This window comes from Psammomys obesus, unplaced genomic scaffold, assembly GCF_907164565.1.
Source record: "Psammomys obesus unplaced genomic scaffold, mPsaObe1.curated_primary_1811, whole genome shotgun sequence".
Taxonomy (NCBI): Eukaryota; Metazoa; Chordata; class Mammalia; order Rodentia; family Muridae; genus Psammomys; species Psammomys obesus.
The window spans coordinates 3,064,269-3,083,892 of record NW_026593947.1 but is presented as its reverse complement, the minus strand read 5'-3'; the positions used below and the strand labels follow the sequence as shown (position 1 = coordinate 3,083,892).

The 19,624-nt window shown below is 53.2% G+C and overlaps 1 protein-coding gene across 4 annotated transcripts in view; it reads right to left on the bottom strand.

The window, feature by feature from the left end:
• Positions 1-19,624, bottom strand: part of Sipa1l2 (signal induced proliferation associated 1 like 2) — a 140,547-nt gene that overhangs the window by 40,253 nt on the left and 80,670 nt on the right. For all 4 annotated transcript variants that reach the window (XM_055617545.1, XM_055617548.1, XM_055617546.1 and 1 more), the window contains 6 exons: positions 15,724-15,857; positions 13,861-14,049; positions 9,388-9,562; positions 8,264-8,367; positions 2,667-2,824; positions 1,103-1,679 (listed from right to left, as the gene is read on the bottom strand). In XM_055617545.1, the coding sequence (XP_055473520.1) occupies positions 1,103-1,679; positions 2,667-2,824; positions 8,264-8,367; positions 9,388-9,562; positions 13,861-14,049; positions 15,724-15,857 (1,337 nt within the window). The remainder of the gene's footprint in view (positions 1-1,102; positions 1,680-2,666; positions 2,825-8,263; positions 8,368-9,387; positions 9,563-13,860; positions 14,050-15,723; positions 15,858-19,624) is intronic.

Here is a 19,624-nt window from a genome sequence, read left to right as displayed (position 1 = left end):
TGGGCCACGCAATCTTGTATACAGTTATGTGTGTGTGTGTGTGTGTGTGTGTGTGTCTGTGTGTGCATGAGGGTACATGTGTATGTGTGCAGAGGTCAGAGGTCGACCTTGGGTGTCATTCCTCAGGAGATGCCCTCCTTGCTTAAGGGGTGACGTCCCTTTCTTGCCATCTGGGGCTCCCTGAGGTGAGGCTGTCTGGCCGGCAGGCGCAGGGAACTCTCTTCTCTCCACCTGAGTGCCGGGATGACAGGTGCCCGGCAGCACATAGCCTGACCATGCTCAGGGGAGGCAGGCTTCATCCTTGTACCTCTCGTCACTAAGCAACCCATCCGCCCAGAGGAGACCCCCAAAACGTCACATCTTTCTACGAGTCTCTCTCCAGACTGATGACTGTTTTTTTATCTTCTTTTTTAGTTTTTCTAATTTTATGCCCAGTTTTTGTGAAATATGAGGTATTAACACCATATTTAACCTAACATATTTAAATTAAACATCTGCTATACCAGCTTGCAGAAAGGGATCGGGAGAGAGGGGCCAGCTGCCAGCACAGAGCAGTTCTGTGTTTTCCAAGGTGTGCCATGTCCACACACAAGCTCATAAAGTATTTTTAAAACTGTCCTAGATTTTCTTCAACTATTACAGAAATGGTTCCCAACACTCTTTTGAAGTTGGCTCAGCTTTTCTAGTCATGTGGTTATGGATGGCGTCTTCCCCATTTGTGTTCACTATTTCTCATTAAAAACAAAAACCTGAGCAGGGCTGTGGATGTGGCGGAGCTGGTGGAACACTCAGCCATCACACAGGAGACCCTGGGTGTGGCCCCCAGCACCATGGAGAGCTGGGTATGGTAGAACACAGCTGTAAGCCCCACCCCTCGTGAGGCGGAGGACACAGCTGGCTTACAAGTGCAAGGCCATCCTTGGCTATGTCCAAAACTGGCCTAGGCTATGAGAGACTGCCTCCAAAGGGAAACACACACACAAAGGACCCGGAACTCACTGGCTAGCAGTTGGCCGCCGAGCCCTGAGGTTGTGTGGGGCTCCCGCACAGCCTGCCGGGCCCAGGCCGAGCCACATACAGTGGGAGGCTCGGCCACACCTACCATGAGCCGCTGCACTATCTCTCGGATGTCTTCAGAACAGTTGTCCACCGAGGTCAGCAGGATACACTCCCCCCGCTCGTAGAAGACTTTGATGCTCACTAGCCCCGAAGTCCAGCCAATCACGTCCCGGCAGGAGCAATTGAACACCACGTTCTTGGAGTCCTTCTCTATCAACATGAGGAACTCATTGGAGACCCCCAGCAGACACTCGATGTCAGCCGACTGGCCGAAGTCCCGGGCCACCACATGCCACATGATGGCCCCGGTGCTGAACAGGTGCGCGTCCTTCCTTGGCTTCACGCGCTCTTTCTTCTTTGCACCCAGTGTGATGAAGCTGAACTTCGCAGAAGTGTCCACCGTGGCAGTAGTGACAAAGTTCTCGGCCAGGTCCTTCAAGTACTCTTGCCGGGTCCGAGTGGCCATGGCCCTGAACTTTTCTGACTTATGGGCTGCATTTTCTGCATTGATTACCTTGGCTAAAAGGAAGTCCCTGAACACGGCTGACTTTGGAAAAGTTACACCTTTGGGGATTGGGGGACCGAAGGGAGGGACGTCTTTTGACCTGGAGACTCCAACGCTGAGGAGGAAAGAAAAAGAACATGAGACGAGCTGTGGCTCTTTCCCTTCCTTGCGGTGACATGTTCCCACACTTATTGCACAAACCTGAGGAACAGAGTTCACATCCCCAGAAAGGACATCAGTGATCTCAGGGCTTAACTGAGAGGGTCTGAAGACAGAAGAAAAAGCACTCCAACATAACCGTGGTTTTCAATATGCATGTACACACACAGGCAACGTGGACCCCCAGCAGGTGTGTACTATACATCCAGAGCACGCATATAGTCATGTGTGTGTGCGCGCACACACACACACACACACACATAGAGAGAGAAAGAGAGAGAGGATGGGAAAGGCCAGAAAAAGAAGGAGCCCCATAACCCAGAAAGACAAGCAGGGCGGCAGGGTGCTCCCGTCAACAGACAGAGCTGCCCCCACCTCGTGCCCTCCTAGGATACAGCCCCAGAGACTCAAGGATGTGGCAGGGCTGATGACGATGGTCTTGGGGCTCTGAAGCACACAGGCGTTTAAAGTCATCAAGGTGAGTGTGGCTCTGGGCCTCAGTGGCCCTGCCTAGGAGATCCTAGGAGTTTGCCTGCCATTCACATCCCTGACAGGCCACACCATCTTGCTGAGAGGCTAGTGTCGGCCATGGGCCCTGGTTCAGTCTCTCAGGAGAGCAGAAAATGAAAGCCTTCTCTTCTAAGCTGCCAGGCATTTCCTTTCTCAAGGAGAAAAGCAATTACTGCTTGCAAAAATATAATTAGAATGGCATGAGGCTGGCTAGGGAATGTCAGGCACATGGCAAGCTTACACAAGGCCATGGGTTCAAATCCCAGCACTAGCAAAAATAAAGATAAGTTATTATCAGGCAGGTTACGATCCCAGCACTGGAGAAGCTGAGTTCCTGGCAGCCTCGGCTACTCGGCGGGAGAGGAAGGAGGAAAGGAAGGCTGCGGGAGGGAAGTGAGGGAGCTGGGGCAGCGGGAGGCGGTCGCAGGCCCACCTGTAGCACACGGTTCCCGTGCAGGGGCTGTGCACCTTCACTATGACGAAGACGTGCTGAAAGTGCGAGCGGATGTTCTTGGGCGTGAACGGGAGGGCGCCTGGCTCCTGGAAGACGATGGTGACGATGTCGTTCCCGATGTGCCTCTTCCTCAGAAGCTGCAAGGGAAGGGAATGCCCAGATTGACACACTCACATTAATGCAGCTGGCTGCTCCTCTCCGGAGAGAGGACAGGGACAAGCAGAGCCCTCCTGCTTGCTTGCTCCAGCTGGGTGGGCCACAACAGAAGACCCTCAGGAATGGAAACCTGAACGTCCAGTGTCATCGGAGAGAGCATGTTGCCTGCGAGGAACGCCCCTGGGCTACACCCCACTATCCCTTTTACTTAGAAACCTTTCTATTTTCTCTCCTTTTATCCAGCTAGTTCTTTCATTCTGAAATAGCAAATTAGTGTTCAAAATAGTTTATAATATATGTTATAGTTTAAGCACTTCAACCCAGAGGAGGACACACAGCCCTGGCTTACAACACAGGCTCCCATGCTGGCTGGCATTTCCGAAAGAAAACCAGGAAGCTGCCTCCATGGGTAGCACAGGTCTTCAAACTAATTAACTGAAACTTGGCCTTTTGATGCGATATAGACTAATTAATGAATCCAGAATTCCACTACACTAGTAGCCGGACAACCTAGCCTTTTATAATCCTGCAAAACTGAATAGTCCAGGGGACTTCAGTGTTCTAAAAACACCTACTGAGGTCACTTCTGCCAAGAATGCTTTTCACCCCAAGTGCTTCCTGGACAGCTCCTGTGTCAGGGTGGAGGGAAGCCGGGCACACTCCACCTGGACACACCTCTCTGCTCTTGAGGTTTGGCTCTGAACCGTCTCCCAAAAGCTCATGAGAGAATGCTTGATGGCCACCTGCAGTGCTCACAGGGAAACTGGCAAGCGAGCGAGACTCAGGGCTCCGACCTCCACTGGATAACTCTATGAAGGATCCATAGAGAAAAGCACTACTGAGAAGGGGTGAAAATGAGGAAGGGGGCTGGCTGGAGGATGCAGTCCCCTGGGGAAGGCCCTGGGGGCACCCTGCGTCCAGCCCAGGCTCCAAGACACCAGAAGGCACCTAGCTTTTCTCCGACAGGCCCTTCTGCCTCACCACAGTGAGCAGAGACAGAGCCATGCGACCATGGGAGGAAACACTGAGGCTGTGTGTTCCCATCAGTCCTTCCTGATCCACACTGACATCCTCAGACATCCTGTCAGTGAGAAGTCTGTGGAGGTTCCAGCTCTGCTCCGCTCTGTACCTATGTCACCCACTCTCTCTCACTGGCTGTTTTACATTTCTATAGTGCGGCCTGCCCGAGCTTGGGAGGCATGCGACAGGCTTCCTGCCGTCCAAAGGCACCAGCACCAAGCAGGAACCAGGGAACATCTGCTAAATGAATGGTGAGGCACGCACCCTCGTGCCCCACATCGTGCGCTGGAACCATGCTCACCTTCCTGTGACCGCATGCTGAGACCTGCACTGGGGAGGCCCTGGCAGCGCAGTGGGTGTGAGCGCCACACACTCAGAAGCAGCCGCTCACCCTGAGGGAGCCGGTGCTGACACTGCCAGGCGGGCAACAATGAAGGCCACAGCCTGGCCCCTCAGTTTATTTGGCACCCACAGAGCATCAAGTTCAGCCTCTGAAGCCTTTAAAGCCAGAAGTAAAAGGCTCCACGGTGCGTTCCCTGGCTCACTGTGAAGACAGTGAAGAGCCAGGGAAGTGAGAATGGGATGCTCCTCTCTCAGAGTCCCCCAAGGGCCAGTGACACCCAGGGTCACGGCCTGAACAAGTCCTAATTATATCCTGTGCCTGAACTTCCAGGCACAGGGAAATCACTGTTCTGTGACAGAAAAGTTTTGAAACATGTTTTAATATACAGAAGCAGATCCCCTGATCCCCTGTCCAAATCTGTATTTTTAACACAGTTTGATACACCTCTAAGTATCAGGGGAAAAAATTCATGGGAAAAATACAGTGAAAACTGTACTAGATGGAACAATCCCCCTTCCTGACTCTGGAGATGCTTATTTTCACGTGTTGTGCTCAGACATGGGAAGAACAGAAACAAGGCAGCTACTAAACCAGCCTGGTGCCGCCACTGGACACACCTACGGAATAGAGAAGACACAGCCTTCCTGCACACTATTCACTTAGAGGGCCTAGGACTTTAGAGCTAGGAGAACCACGGTGGGGGGAGGGGGGCTCTGCAGCACCCGAGTCCAGGCAATCACTGTGCCTGTGCCCCTGCACTCAGACCAATGCCCTATGAGCACGGGAGGCAGGCAGCCACTACACAGTTAAACACGGCCGCATTTTCTTGCTCCCCACAGAAGCACGGAAGCTAGCCGGCAGTTCTCGGACCCTATCAACAAGGCCCCTCAAACCTGACTGGTGTTTCAGGCTTTCAACAGCATGCAGCACCTCCTGTGGCTACACTCTGCGGCAGTAAACCAGCCACGCCATGGCACTTTACAATAAAGATGAAGACATAGGCCAGACGGTGGCTTTTCAGTGTCTTCCTGATGGGGCCAGCCAGCCCCCCACTTCCCCAGCCACCCTCCCACTGATGTTCCCGCCCAGGGGCGGGGAGCCGCTAAGCACAGCCACCTGTGTGCTTCACCCTGCAGAGTGACGGCTGGAAGGGAGACAGCGTGCGTGCAATCTGCTTAGACAGCACTGAACGAGGCAGGCCGTCCACCACCCACAGTCCCCTCAGCGGGAGCAACCAGGACCCAGAAGGTGCGAAAGCCTTTACAGCAGGGCTTTGGCCAGTCTAACCAGCCCAGGCCCAGCAGAGCACTGCAGCCTGCAAGTCCACCATGAGCAGAACACCAAAACCTGCAGAGCCACGCTGGGGCTGAAGTCTGGGCTTGAAGCCCAGCCAGTCAGGGCTACCTGAACCTCACACATGCACTAAGAAAGAAATGGTTTCCGTGTGCCAGGCACCATGCTATCAGCTCTTTTATGAGCCTTCTCTGAAAAGGTGTCTCTGCCACGGTGAAGTGTGACGTTGCCTTGTAGAGTTCTTGGTGACATCATATGATGGCTGAGCTGTGGTTTGTTCAGAGAAGGGACGCACATACAGCCTTAGGAGAGGCCAGTGCTTGTGTACCCTGGTAGAGATGTGGGCCCCGGGGGAGGGGTCTGTGGTCCCGGGGCCAGGAGGGCTTCCTCTGAGGGAAGGGGCTCAGGTCTGCTCAAATCCCAGGACTGCAGTGTCTCAGCAAGCAGCGCCTGACTGGTTTCTTACAGGGACAAACATGTGAAAGCAGGTCCTCTGCCCACAAGTATGGGCCAGTTAACAAGGTTCAGACAATCTGCTAATAAGACCACAGGTACAGGAAGGGCTGGGGCTCCAGCTGGCCGAGGCCTATGGCGGTCACCACCCCGCTGGTCCTTCAGACCTTCCTGCTCTTGGTTTATGGGCATCATTTGTGGGATAAGAGGGAGGGACAGGAAGAGTCAGGAGAAGCCCTGACCTGACAACATTTTAATTCCCACGCCCAAGATCAGAGAGCGCCACTGTTTAAGTGCAGACAGAACATTTCGACAGCAACCTTCGACCAGCAAAAGCCTATTACATGTCAGGTGTAAAGATGTCTCTAAAATGACTGTTGCATCCAGGCTGGCCTTTATACAACACAACTCTAGGAAAAGGGACAACAAGTATATGCAAATTTTGTCACCTAAAAACATCCACGAGATTATAAAGAGTAACAGCAGAACTTGGGCACACTGCACATGACACTGTTTCAGGGGCTCACAGCCGGGGGTGTGAGCCGGGGGATGACAGCCAGTAGGCACATGTAGGCACAGAGCTTCAGAGGTAGAGAGCAATCAACACTGGAAAATGCTGTGGATCATTCAGGAAGGTCAGGGACTGAGGCAGGAGTCTGAGAGAAAATATTCAGCTGTCGGATACCAAGAAGGGAGGAGGTAGCGAAGCTCGGAGCATCTCTCCTCACTGCTCCCCAATATCCTGGCCTGAGGAGCTGAGGAGCTCAGAACTAGTGACAGGGGGAAGAGGTAGCTGGCTTTTTGCTTGGGAAAAAAATTATAAGTTTTGACTAATTCATGGATGTCACAAGTTTAAGAAATCAGAAAATTCAGGACTAGAGAGCTGGCTCAGGAGCTCCTGGCTGCTCTTGTGGATGGTCTGGGTTTGGTTCCCAGCACCACATGGCGGCTCACAACCACCTGCAGTGATGCTTCTCAGCACACACTCACACACACTGGAGGTTTCAGAAAAAGCAGTCTCCATGGGCCCACAGCCACTATCAGAAGGTGTGGCCTTGTTGGAGTAGGTGTAGCCTTGTTGGAGGAAGTGTGTTGCTCTGGGGTGGCTTTGAGGTCTCAGATGCTCAAGCCAGGCTTAGTGTGGCATTTACTTGTGATGCCTGTGGATCGAGATGGAGAACTAACTCTCAGCTCCTCTCCAGCAGGTGTCTGCCTCGAGCCGCCATGCTTCTCTCCGTGATGATAATGGACTGAACCTCTGAGACTGTAGGTCAGCCCCAGGTGAATGGTTTCCTTGTAAGAGCTGCTGTGCTCATGGTGTCTCTTCACAGCAATAAGACGCCAATTAAGGTACACATAAAATAAGTCTAAAAAATTAAAATAAAATAAAAAGGAAATGGGATAATTCTGCTATTAATTGTCTCGTTTTTCAGATACGCTCAGGCCACTCTGTGGTCCCTGCTTTGATCTGCCCAGGGAGGCAGGCGTGGCCTCCAGAAGCAAGTGTCTCGGTCCTGCCTTAATCCCAACACAAACCACCGTGACCCCGCAGCAGCTCATGGTACTCAGACAGCCTTCCTCCTTCAGCCTTTAGCTCTACCTTGGACAGAGCCCAGATTCTAGAGGTGCGAGGTAGAGCTGCTGCCCCCAGGACCACCTTACACCCCCAAACTCCTAAGCTCACGGTGCAGCCACAGCATTGGGAGCACTGGATATCACTTCCAGCAGTTTCAGGGAGAGAACTCAACCGGTTTTATAGCTATACAAAACATCCTGTTAATTACTTCGTGATGTTTTAGGCATCGTTAAGCTTTCAACACGTCTTGAGTCTGTGGGAGTGACTGCCAGCGCAGAAGGCTCTCCTTGCACAGAGGGTCAATACGTCGCATCGTTAAGACAATGACATAAACCCTGATGAGGACCGGCACAAAGGACAGCTCCAGCCCCCACTGCAGCTAGTGCTCATAAAGAAGTTATTTGCTGTGTGTAGAAACCTGTCCGCTCAACACAGTTGTTCTCATAGAGACATGGTCGACCCGGGGGTTCTCCTAAAGAGTCTGTGTGGCCAGCTTCTCAGTTTCCCGATCAATGAGAAATACACTACCACCCCCCTGTAACAGCCAGAGACTGTCAGCACAACAGGAGCAACCAATGGCTTAAGTGTAAATGCTCAGCCTCACTCTTACACAGGGCCACCTGTGTGGTGGCTGTGGGGTGCTGGGAGGAGATGCTGGTGGCTGTGGGACCCTGGGAGGAGGCGCTGGTGGCCGTGGGAGTGGCAACATGCTACGATGCGCATCAGAGTCCTTACCTGCTGCCTGTTGTTCGGCATATATGGAAGCAGCGTGGACACGTGGAACATGAGTTCAAAGTCTTTGTATGTGGTGTAGAGGGAGTGAGTCCCTGTAGAATCCGCTGAAAGCAAAGTAATTCAAGAACTAGTGAGGCAAGCATGCTCAGGGCTCTTCCACTTGGTGATTTCTGCAGAGTGTGTGAGCTGGGAAGCACGAGGCGCCCCGTGTGTGAGCCTGGATGCAGCCTCTGGCACTCTCTGCTTGGGTATCAGCGGCTCTCATCTAGAGCGGGCCCCGGGCCTCTGCTCGGTAGCTTTCTACTGACATGCTCTCACACTCAGGGACCCAGCAAGGAGACTGTGGCGTCTTTCTGATCATCCTTCCATGAGGCTGGAGAGACCACCAAAGTGCTTGCCAAGTGAGTGTGGGGACCTGAGTTGAGGCTACAGTGTCCGTGTGAAAGGCTGACATTTGATGGGTGTGGAGACAGGCAGCTGGAGGTCGCTGGCCAGCCACTGTAGCCTCATCAGTGAGCTCCAGGTTCTCGGAAAGAGCTGATTTAAAAGTACAGTGACGGGCCAGCGAGACGGCCACACGAGGCAGAAAATCTGAGTCTGATCCACAGACCCACACATGCCAGCAGGATTCGGGGTTCACACACCCCTAACCCCAGCATTTCTATGGCAAGACAGGATGTGGAAAGAGAACTGGCCCACACCCAGGGGTCACACCGCCTGGACCCTCCCTGCAGCCTCAGGAAGGAGACACCTGCCCCCCAGCAACACGGAAAGAGGAAATGGACTGCTCAGAGCTGCCCTATGACCTCCACGTGCCTGTGACGGTACATGCGTGTTCAGACTCATCCTTGAGAAATAAGAGTCAAAGCCATGCAGGGTGGAGAGCAATACAGGAGGGTCCTGACACTGACCTCTGGCCTGCACAGGAACAGCTATGCACCCGTGCGATGTCCACAGACATGTCCACACCCACGCACCACACAAGTGTTTTAAAGGAGGTGGTGGTATCCGGACTGTTGACTGCTTTAAAATATATACGGGGCATGGAGGGGCGCACGCTGAAGTACACGAGCTGCACACATGCACACGAACCTAAGCATACACACACGTGCCTGTGCGCTTACTCTTGTTGTCCAGCTGAGCCCGGTACTTGCTGAAGCCTTTCAGCCGCACTCTCTGGCCGAGGAGGTCCAGGAACTCCTCGAAGGCGGGCCCCGCGGTCTCGTTGTTGTACATTTCCTCCTCGGAGCTCTGCCCGGCTCTGCAGTACAGGATCCCAATTTTGTGCTGGAAGCTCAGCTGGAACGAGAGGAAACATGATGAACTTGGCCGAGACTCCAGCCTGGCCGGCTGCTAGCCAAGTCAAGGCTGCGGAAGCCTGGGATCCGGTTCCCAGGAAAGCCTGCTGGGAGAAGTTTCAAAGCAGCTCTCACTGAGCAAGAGGTTACGAATAAGGACCAAGTCCAGAAACAGCTAGAGAAGAGCGACAGCCCCAGGGAATAGCGCCTATGGCTGGAGCCATGTAGACTCTGAGAGAAAGAGTGGGCAGCCCCAGCCAGACATGAAGCTGACACGCAGCTGAGCAAAGGCCCGTGTAACGGGCAGCACGGCGTAACTGGGATTCTCCAAGTTCCAAAGAGGGAAAGGCCATGGACTTAGAATTTTTTTTCTCTGGCTCTCTTGTCTTTTTCTTCTGTAATTTGTTTGAACATCCATGGAAAAATGTTGGCTGAAATGAGGGAAATCAAATCAAATTAAGGTCTGGTAAGAAAAGGATTCCAGGGAGAACCGTAGTGCGTGCGCATGCACAGAAAGTGTTTTGTTTCCGCCATGGCAAGTTTGGTTGTACAATTATAGTCATTTCTCACATTTTTGACTTTTGAAAAGAAAACCTTGGCTGCGGTCACGGTACTTCAGAAGGAGCGGAAGCGGCCACTGAGCAGTTCCTACCTCACAATCCTACCATGAAGAAGTGGAAGCCACCGATTTCCTCAGGAACCAGAGAGAAACTAGATCCAGCTTCAGCAATGGCTTCTTTTTCCCAAAGACCCACCCCTCGGTCCTGCAAGCAGAGGCCTTGAGCCTCGCAGCAGCAGCAGCCAGGAAGACTGACAAACTTTTAGGGTGCCAGCTCTCCGCAGATGGCAGATTCAGTGGGCCGGCCTTCAGTGCTGAGGTGGGAAACAGCGCCTAACAGAACCCCACCGCTGACTCCAGCACTGTGCAAGGCACAGTGACAGGCAGCTCGGGGAGCAGGAGCACAGCCAACAGTCCCATCACCTCTTTACCCATGGCAAGACAGTGCTGGTGCTTCCTGGGTGACCACAGTGGGCTCCGGAAGTCTCTCTCTCTCTTGGATGGGTGCACAAGCATGTCAGAAGCAGCTTTCTCTGCTGACAGGTGCCAGGCTGGGTGGGCAGTGTGGGCCACCAGCTTCTTGTCACCAGGGTGACAGAGACTCTGGCCTTGGCTGTGAGAGGGTGTGGCAGCTACGACCGCACACCTGGTAATGCCGGCTTATTCTTTACTGAGGTCACGAAAGGAAACTTCCCCCAAAAGAAAATCACCAAGTACACTTTAAAATCGCTTCGCTGTTTCCTCATGAGCCGAAGGTGCCCTGAGCTGCTCTGGGGATGTTTTAGGGTGTTCAGAGCTTTAGGACAGAGGCACCTGACTTCCGGGGAAGGCTAGGCTAACATCAAGAGGCCCCAAACCTGACTGTGCAGACACAGGCAGCCCTCACCTCCCGACTTCTCCCTGCACTCCCCGAGAATCTGCAGTGCCCACCATTAAAACCACAGCACGCCAGGGCCGTCAGTGCCACGCCCTGTGTCCTCAAAGGTGTGGTTTCAAGCTGGCTAAGCAGAGCTCCCCATGGGCTGGCATGTGTCTGCTGACTCCCCACGCCTGGTAGACACACGCTGTTCCTTGAGCAAAGGTAGCTACCCGAAGATGAAATCCTGGGAGATTCCCTGCTTAGAATCCTGCTGTCAACTTTACATTCTGTCATCCTAGAACCCCAAACCCCCAAACTGTGACTGGACCTATACCTGTGTCAGAGGTATCTACAGCTTTGGGAAATGTGAGGACAGGTATCAGAATACAGAGCCTATAGATATAGGGACACATGGAACGTGGGTGTCTGTTCTCTAGTGAGCTGCCAGCAAGACAGAGCTCAGAAAGAAGAGCTTCCAGGGATGCGGAGCCAGTCACCACAAGCTGGCAACACTCTACCGAGATTCAGGAGGCAACCTATTGGCACTTGGCCTCTTTTAGATACTGAAAAATGGTCAAAAATAACACTTCCCTGGAGGCCAACAGCAGGCTCCGCTGCTCATGTCCACGTCCACACAGATAACTCCCAGACCACGCTGTCATTCTCAGCTGCCCACCCAGGCTGATCTCAACACTTAGCTGTGCTTTGACCCACCCCAGCCTGTCTCAGATAAACTGCAGCCAGGGATGTGAGAACTGTGACACACTCAAACACTAGACTGTCAAGGTTTCCCATGGCTCAGGGCTCTGAACAGGACAGACACACGGACAGCAGGGACTCAGCCATATCTATTCCTCCTGGGGCAGGGTCATGGCTAGACACTGTGTCCCTGACACCAGAAGCTTTAGGTGCTGTTCTGAACAAGAATGGCCTCCGCAGGAATAGATTTGAATGCTTAGCCATCAGGGAGTGGCACTGCTTGAGAAGGATTAGAAAGATTAGGAGGTGTGGCCTTGTTGGGAAAGTGTGTCACCCAGACCAGCCTCTCTCTGTTCATGGATCAAGATGAACAACTCTCAGCTCCTCCAGCACCAAGTCTGTCAGGATGCCCTGATGAAACAACTGTAAGCCAGCCCACAGTTACCTGCTTTCTTTTACAAGAGCTGCCTTGGCCATGGCGTCTCTCTACAGCAACAGAACAGTGACTAAGACACTTTGTTGTTATCAACAAGAAGATTTAAACACGAATGAAGGGAGAAAAGAAAGGAAGCCTATGAATTTTCTTGTCAGTCAGGCTGCATTTGCAGCAACTCAGCTCAGCTGGCCGTGTGGACCTGATGCCCTTAGGGAGCAAACCTGAGGTCCACCTGTATCTGGGCCATGTGGCTCAGGGGCAAGTGGCAGCTTCATTTAGGACAGACTTTGCCGAAGATGCTGTAACGTGTGTGTGTGCCAGCCAAAGATGCTGTAATGAGCGTGTGTGTGCCAGCCTATGAGTTCCCCGCTGTGTATACCACAACAGTTTCTTTAAAACGGAGAGGAGGGAGTGTGCAATGAGCACAGAGAGCTCTCACAGGAGACATAACTTCAATTCCCAGCACCCACACAATGGCAGTCAGCTCTAACTCCATCTTCAGGGAACTGAGTGCCCTCTTCTCATGGCCTACATACACACAGGAAAACATTCACACACAGAAACCCAAAGAAATCTTTTAAAAAAGCAGAAAGGAAGGGGGCTGGAGAGATGCTCGTGTTATGAGCACTTGCTGACCTTCCAGACAATCTGAACTCCCAGCATCCACATGGGGGCTCACATCTGCTTCTAAGTTCAGCTCCAGGGCATCTAACACTTTTCTCCACAGGCAGCACATACGTGTGGGGCACACACGCACACACACGCGCACACACACACACACACACACACACACACACACACACACGCATTACAGAAGCTGAGAGGTGAATACATAAAGACAATGTGTCAAACCCCTCAAGGCCTTACATCATAACTTCTTTTCAGTTCTCCACAGTGCTCTGTCTCCCTGCTTGAAACATCTTCCCCAAATCCTACAACAAAATGAACAAGCTGGAATCTCCACTGACTGTGTCCTGGGGGAAATGAGATGGCCAGGCACCAGCCACAGGAAGCAGAATGACTGTAGTCCCCAGGAGAGAGGAGCCACAGCGAGGTCAGTGACTATTCAAATACATGGACTTCTCCTTTGGTGTGTTGCTGCCTTCACAGGCAGATTTGCTCTCAGGAAAATAAACAGGAGAGACGGTGCCTGGAGGAAGAGGGCAGCGTCTGGGTAGTGGTGAACCGCATCTCTTTTAGGGGTAAATAGCCTCTCTTCCCACAGTCCTTGATTTCTGCCGGAGCTGAGAGGTCAGCTGGCACTCAGGTCCAAACATCACCACAAAATAAAGACAAGTCAGCATCACGCAGCCGGAAGACAAAGCAAGGAAAACAGCTGCGGCCCCTGCCTCCACAATCTGTTCACGGCTGCCCAGCGCTAAGACAGTGTTCAGCCGAGGTCTCAGAGCCCCCGGCACAGCCTCCGGCCTCACTGTGGGAACACGGCAGGCCGCAGTTGTCAACTGGATTCACTACTCTGCTCCCACCCAGAAAGACCCCCTGGGCTTGGGGAAAATGGGCCCTCAGTGGGGTTTTCTAGAGCTGCCTCTGGGACTGTACCCTTCACTTGGAGGCATTCCAATAAATGGCCTTACACAAGAACCTGAGAGCGTGGTGTGGCAGCTCATGTCTGTAATTTTGGCTACTTGGGAGACTGAGGCAGATGGGTTCTGAGTTCAAAGACACAGTGAGACCTTACCTTTTAGAGGGAAGCCCCATTTTCACACCCCCCCACCCTGCACATACCCCTTGCTCATCCAGCTTGAGCAGCTGCTCTGGGACCTTGGGTGAGTTGGCTGCCTGCCGCAGGCACTGGATGCTCAGCTCCGGGACCACATACTCCAGGACTTCCTTGAGGGGCAGGCCCCGGGCAGTGCCGTGCCGGGCTGTGGAGGGGACCGCATCTTCTAGGATTGCTCCTCGAAGGGTTGTGAGCTGGGCAAATGAGACTCCAGTTAGCGCCTGTTGCTGAGTATTCACAGGGACCTAACGGTTTAACAAATGGAAGCCAGGCACTCCATCTGAAAGCAGAGGCAGCATCCTCTTTATCAACAACAGCCCCCCAGTGGGACAGGGAGACACCACGAGGGCCTGAGGGTGAAGGGGGCAGGGCAGAGCTACACCAAATGCCCTGAAGCTGAGGAGGGAGAAAAGGGCAAGCCCGAACCCTTCTCTGTACATTTGTCCACTCCCTTCCACTCCTTCCTGGGCCTGCTGTTGAGTATCAGCTGAGTACTCCTGGGGCTGAGAGGACCACCGGACCCAGGCCTGGGCTTTGCTCTATACCTTGGAAGCCTGGTGTGCAGTCTGGATGACAGTCGCCCCATCATCTCATGTATTTGAATGCTTGGTCCCTCGTTGGGGGGACTGTTTGGGAAGGATTAGGAGATGTGGCCTGCTTAGAGCAGGTGTGCCACTGGGAATAGGCTGTGAGGTTTCAAGAGCCCACCCCGTTCTGCTAGCTCTCTCTCTGCTTCCAGCTTCCAGACCAAGGGTGTGAGCTCTTAGCTTTGGTTACAGTGCCGTGTCTGCCTTCCCGCCTGCGGCCACAACCCCTGCCACGGCAGTCAGGGACTCTAACCCTTGGTAACCATGAGCCTCAGTAAATGTTGTCTTTGATATTGCCTTGGTCACGGCACCTTCACAGAAACAGAAAAGTAATCAAGACACCTGGGTGACGTCAGGCTTCCAATCATGACAGGGAAAAGCCACTGCAGTGGCCAATGGGAACAGAGTGTGTCACAATGACACCTGGCACATTCACAGTATTCTCTGTGCATCAGCAAGGCTGTGCCCTGAACTAGCCATGCTGTCATCAGGAAGGAGACTGCAGTGACAGCCACCAGCACAGCTGCTTTCATCAATTATTTAAACTTAAGCACTATCTTAAACGTCAGTCTGCACAGGTCTGTCTTCGAAGCTGTCACTCACGGGGAGGGCTCAGCCTGTAGGAGCGTAACCAGCAGCGAGCAATGCCAACAGGACGCCTGCACACACCAGCTGAGTCACACACAGCACTGTGACTATAGAAGCAACGGGAACCAGAAAAGGTTCCTTCCTCTGGATTAAGGCGGTCAGCTGGCACATTCTGGAAGGCCCTGCTCTGACTGCCTGGGCCAAAGAACCAGGTCCTGACATGCCTCAGGGTGTCTGGCGTCTGGCACTGAGCTGCAAAATGAACGCAGTATCTTGGTTGTGTCCTGCTGCGAGGCCAGTGGGTACCGCAAGCTGCTCTTGCGTGGTGTGGGCAGGATGGACACGTGGCCATTCAGGTTCCCTGTGCCTGCCAGAGGCCAGCCCCACTGCAGGCTCATCTTCTGCACTCAGCTTTAAACTCATTGCCAATTGATGGGAACTGTGTAGCTCACTGTGGTCTTCTCTCAGCCCTGGAGCCTTCCTCCTTCACCACGATGTCGTGGTGTGTGGGGTGGTAAGACCACAGCCACCTAAAACCCAGGGCAGGCTTCCAAGTCCGCCCTTAGGGTAAAGCCACGGAACTGCCGCTCAGTGTCCTTAAACAGCAGAGGACCGACATTGCAATTCGGTTTCTAACGCTTTCCTAAAGTGCCAGTGAGTATGGAGGGTTAGACTCCCACAGCGGCTTCTTACCTCACTGGTCCTGAAGGCCACCCTGTAGTTGAACTGGGACCCTTCCTTCTCCCTGGGGTCTTCTACTTTCTCCCGCCGAATGCTGACTGCCACAGGGCCAAGGTTTTCATCTATTCCAAAGTAGTTCTGGTGCTCTGGGGTTCCAAAGAGCAGATTTAAGACAGAGAGAGGGAGAGAAAGAAAGAGCATTGGTTCATATGGCAAGAGCAGCGCCACGTTTCCTCTCGCACCATCAGGGTGAGCCATGAGCTCCTCACTCCAACAAAGCTGGTCCACAGACAGTGCTCAGGAGTCTGGCTCGCCATCCTCAGGGCTGGGGAGGGCCCGGCTTCTCCAGAGCCGTCAATGAAGGCTGTGCTGCTCCCTTCCCTGAGAAAGTTGACCTTCTCACTCGGCATCAGGCTTCGGAGGTTACCCAATGAGCCACTTAGATTAGCCAGAGTAATCTTAGCTGTCAGTGGAGTGGCAAAGGTCACCCGGCCATGAAACTGTCCCTAGTGTCTTGAGAAATTTGGAGACAGGAAGCACATGGAGGTTACTGGGCTGTGCGGCTCACTACTGCTCCTACAAACCCGGAACTCCTCCACCAAGTTCATCTTTCTTTCCCATAATTCCTTGGTCCTTGAAGGACACCCAAGTCAAAGAACCCCACGACAGGAGTGGACCTTGGGGTGTCCCATCTAGCAGGCACAGGACGACGTTTGTTTGTTTTGAGACAGGGTTTCCCTGTACATCCCTGGACTCACTGAGATCAGGCTGGCCCTGAAGGCACAGTGATCCACCTGCCTCTGCCTCCTGAGTGCTGACTGCCCCAGCTAGGACACCCTTGCTAATGGACAGTCAGCCTTTACCCATCTGCTGACAACCACATGCCAGGCATCACTTAGCAGTGGGGATACAGGGGCCACGTTCAAGGAAGCAGTCCCCCATCAGTGATGGGACGCTTCCCGCTCTGGGGACAGCTCTCAGGCGCACATAACAAGGTCAAAGGTCACCACTTCTCTCTGAGCACAGCACAGCAGAGCATGTTCACAGTTGCCCACTCACCTGTGAATGCAGGCTGAGAGCACCTCACACAGTGATTTGTGCAGAGCAGGCGGCAGATGTGACCCCAGAACTGTCATTCATTTCTTTACGAACTACAGCCCAGCCAGTTCTTCAACGGTTCTCTCCTTAAACACTGATTTATTTTCGTCCTTATGCAAAACACCACATTTGTCCTCTCTGAATACCAACTTTTGCTTTCAGCTAATCTGGCCTGACTTTTAGTTTTTGAGTTTGGGGAGCCTCTAGCTGTGTTTTTGGGCTCTGGGGACTTCTGGAGACTTCTGAAGTCATCAAGGGCAGCTGCCCGCTCCGCTCTAGCCAGCAAGGCCGAAACACAGGCCATTCATTTCATACTGCTTGGAGCAGACTAGTGTAATGGATATTCTGCCTTCTGGAACCCGGAAGCCCAGCAGCAGCAAGGAGCCTGCTTTTGGAGCACAGGTGAGTCAGCTTCAGAAGAGAGACGCCCGTGCAGTGGGGACAGTTAGTGTGGACCACAGGCAAGCTAACTGGCCCAGAGCTCCAGTGTCAGCAAACACAGGCCAGGCATGAAGCAGCTGAGCAGCTCTCTGTGCCTGAGTCAGCAGTAAAGCAGCAATAGAGGCCACCTGCTCACTTCCTGGGCCTCAGTGACAAGGGCCCGGCCACTGCGGAGATCTGTCTTTACAGCAGACACTGACGAGTACCGAACTTTCCCAGAGGCAGCTAACTGTCCTTCTGCGGACTTGGGGCTTCACTGTTCTTGGCAATGCCCTGTAGCTCTCTGTGATGGTCACTGGTTTTTCTTCCGATTTGGTCTCAGGTTTTTAGAATTCATATCATTCATGTGTGTGTGTATGTGTGTGTGTGTGTGTGTGTGTGTGTGTGTGTGTGTGATATATGATATGTATATATTTCAAAATCTCAACACTTCTAATTGTGTTTTCTGACAGAGTGCTAAGATTTCCAACATGGGTTTCCTGGGATGCTGCCAGGTGACTGACAGGGCGGACTCAGTGAGGACTGAGGCATATACAGTCCACTCACCCAGAAGCCCTGCTTTGAAGAACCGGGAACTGTTAGCTCTCTCTCATTAAAGGTGACAAGGAGAAAAATCCAGTGAACAGAGAATGAGGGAAGGTGCCCCCCACCCTGCTCTTGCTGACCTGTGCCTCAGCCACATCTGACATCCATTTCTGGCTCTGGCTTGGATTCACGCACAGGCCTGTATTTCTGGATGCAGATGCAGGCTAGGGCCCTACGGCCCAGGCACTGCGCCTGGCCTGCCCACGCAGAGCTTTGCCTCACCAGGCTCTGCTGGGAACCTCACAGAGCCTTTGGATTCAGCAAGTGGTCTGCGGGACGCCTGTGTGTGTTTCTAAAGGAATTAAAATTCCCCTAGATTTGAGAACATGCTGTCTAACTCCCATACAGAGCATGCCCACAGACCATGAAGATGTGAGCATGGTCCCTGCCCCTCCCCCACCCCCGGGGGAACAAAGGCAACTCTTTCAAAGGGCACCTGCAGCCCCTTCGGGGAGCCCTGGCGCTCTGGACAGAGGCTTGTTCTCAAGCAAGCCCCTCAATAGCCATGTGCATTCAGACCCTGGTCCCCCACAGCCTGGCCTTATTTCCAAACCAATGAGCTAATGATTTCCATAAAATTGTTTCAAGAGTGAATCAAATGAAATCCTTCCCTGGCAGGATGGAAGCTGTGAGAAGGCTGTTGATAAGTTGAATGAAAATCCACATATCACACAGATATAATAGAACATGATAGGAAAAAAGAAAAAAACAGTTAACAAGATTGCAGTGTGGGAAATGAGAACTGCAGCATCTTGGTGCGTCCTGGCTGTTCTACCAAGAAGGGGGGAAATTCCTAACCCCAATGAGGGGACAGGACTGGGGTGCCCTGCCAGCCGAGGCGGCTTCTAGACTCCACAGAGTCTTGGCAGAGAGGTTAATTGTAAGTGCGTTGGGCAGGGGTGGAAGGTGCTCTGTACACCTTGAGGCCAGGGGTGAAGAGACAGATGAGGGCAGCTCTGGCAGGTTGTTGGTACCGAGGGACAAAGCACACTGCAAGGTCACTGAAGCCACCAGCCCCGGGACTCATGCCCTCCAGACATCTGTCTCAGCCCCACACAGGACAGTCCCACCTGCTAAGGTGCAGCTTCTGGATTCCCTGCCTTTTAACAATGAACTAGGCGCTTTGTCTCTCTGCTGACTTAGGTGACATGGTGGCTCTCCTCTGATGGCTCCTTCCCCCTTCCCCACTGCTCAGTGTGGCCTGCATTTCAAACCACTGGCTACCCTGTGCTTTGGGAGCTATGGACAAAATTGGATGGCAGCGATCCTGCCTCAGCACACCCGCCTGAGAAACCCACAGTTGTGAGCCCGTTCCCCATGCAGGAAAACGCAGGTACTGGTGTTGCCCTATGCTTCTGACCCACTCTTAACCTGAGCAAATGTTTATGCCAATGGGAGCCACTTTGAAGCTGAGCTAGTGAGTGGGAGTCCATGGGCGCTCCCACCCACCATCCCTAGTCCTTGGGCAGCAAGTGTGACCATCACGCTGCACAGACAAGGGGTGGGTTCTTCTGCCACACGACAAGGGGGCAGTGCCTGAGTCCCCCAGAGCAAAGCAGTGAAATGAGGGCGTTGTGACGGAGAGAGGGATGGCGCAGGGCTGGTGTGTGAGTACCGGCTGCTGGCCGCAGGTACTGTGCATGGCAGAAAGCAGCCCTGCGCAGAGCTCTCACTTTCACTCACGTGTGCAAGCGCCCTTCACTCCAAGTGCTGGGGAGGAAGGGGACTACGGAGCAAGGGGCCGGGTGGAATGACAGAGAAGCTCAGTGCGGTTTAATTTGGGTAGTGC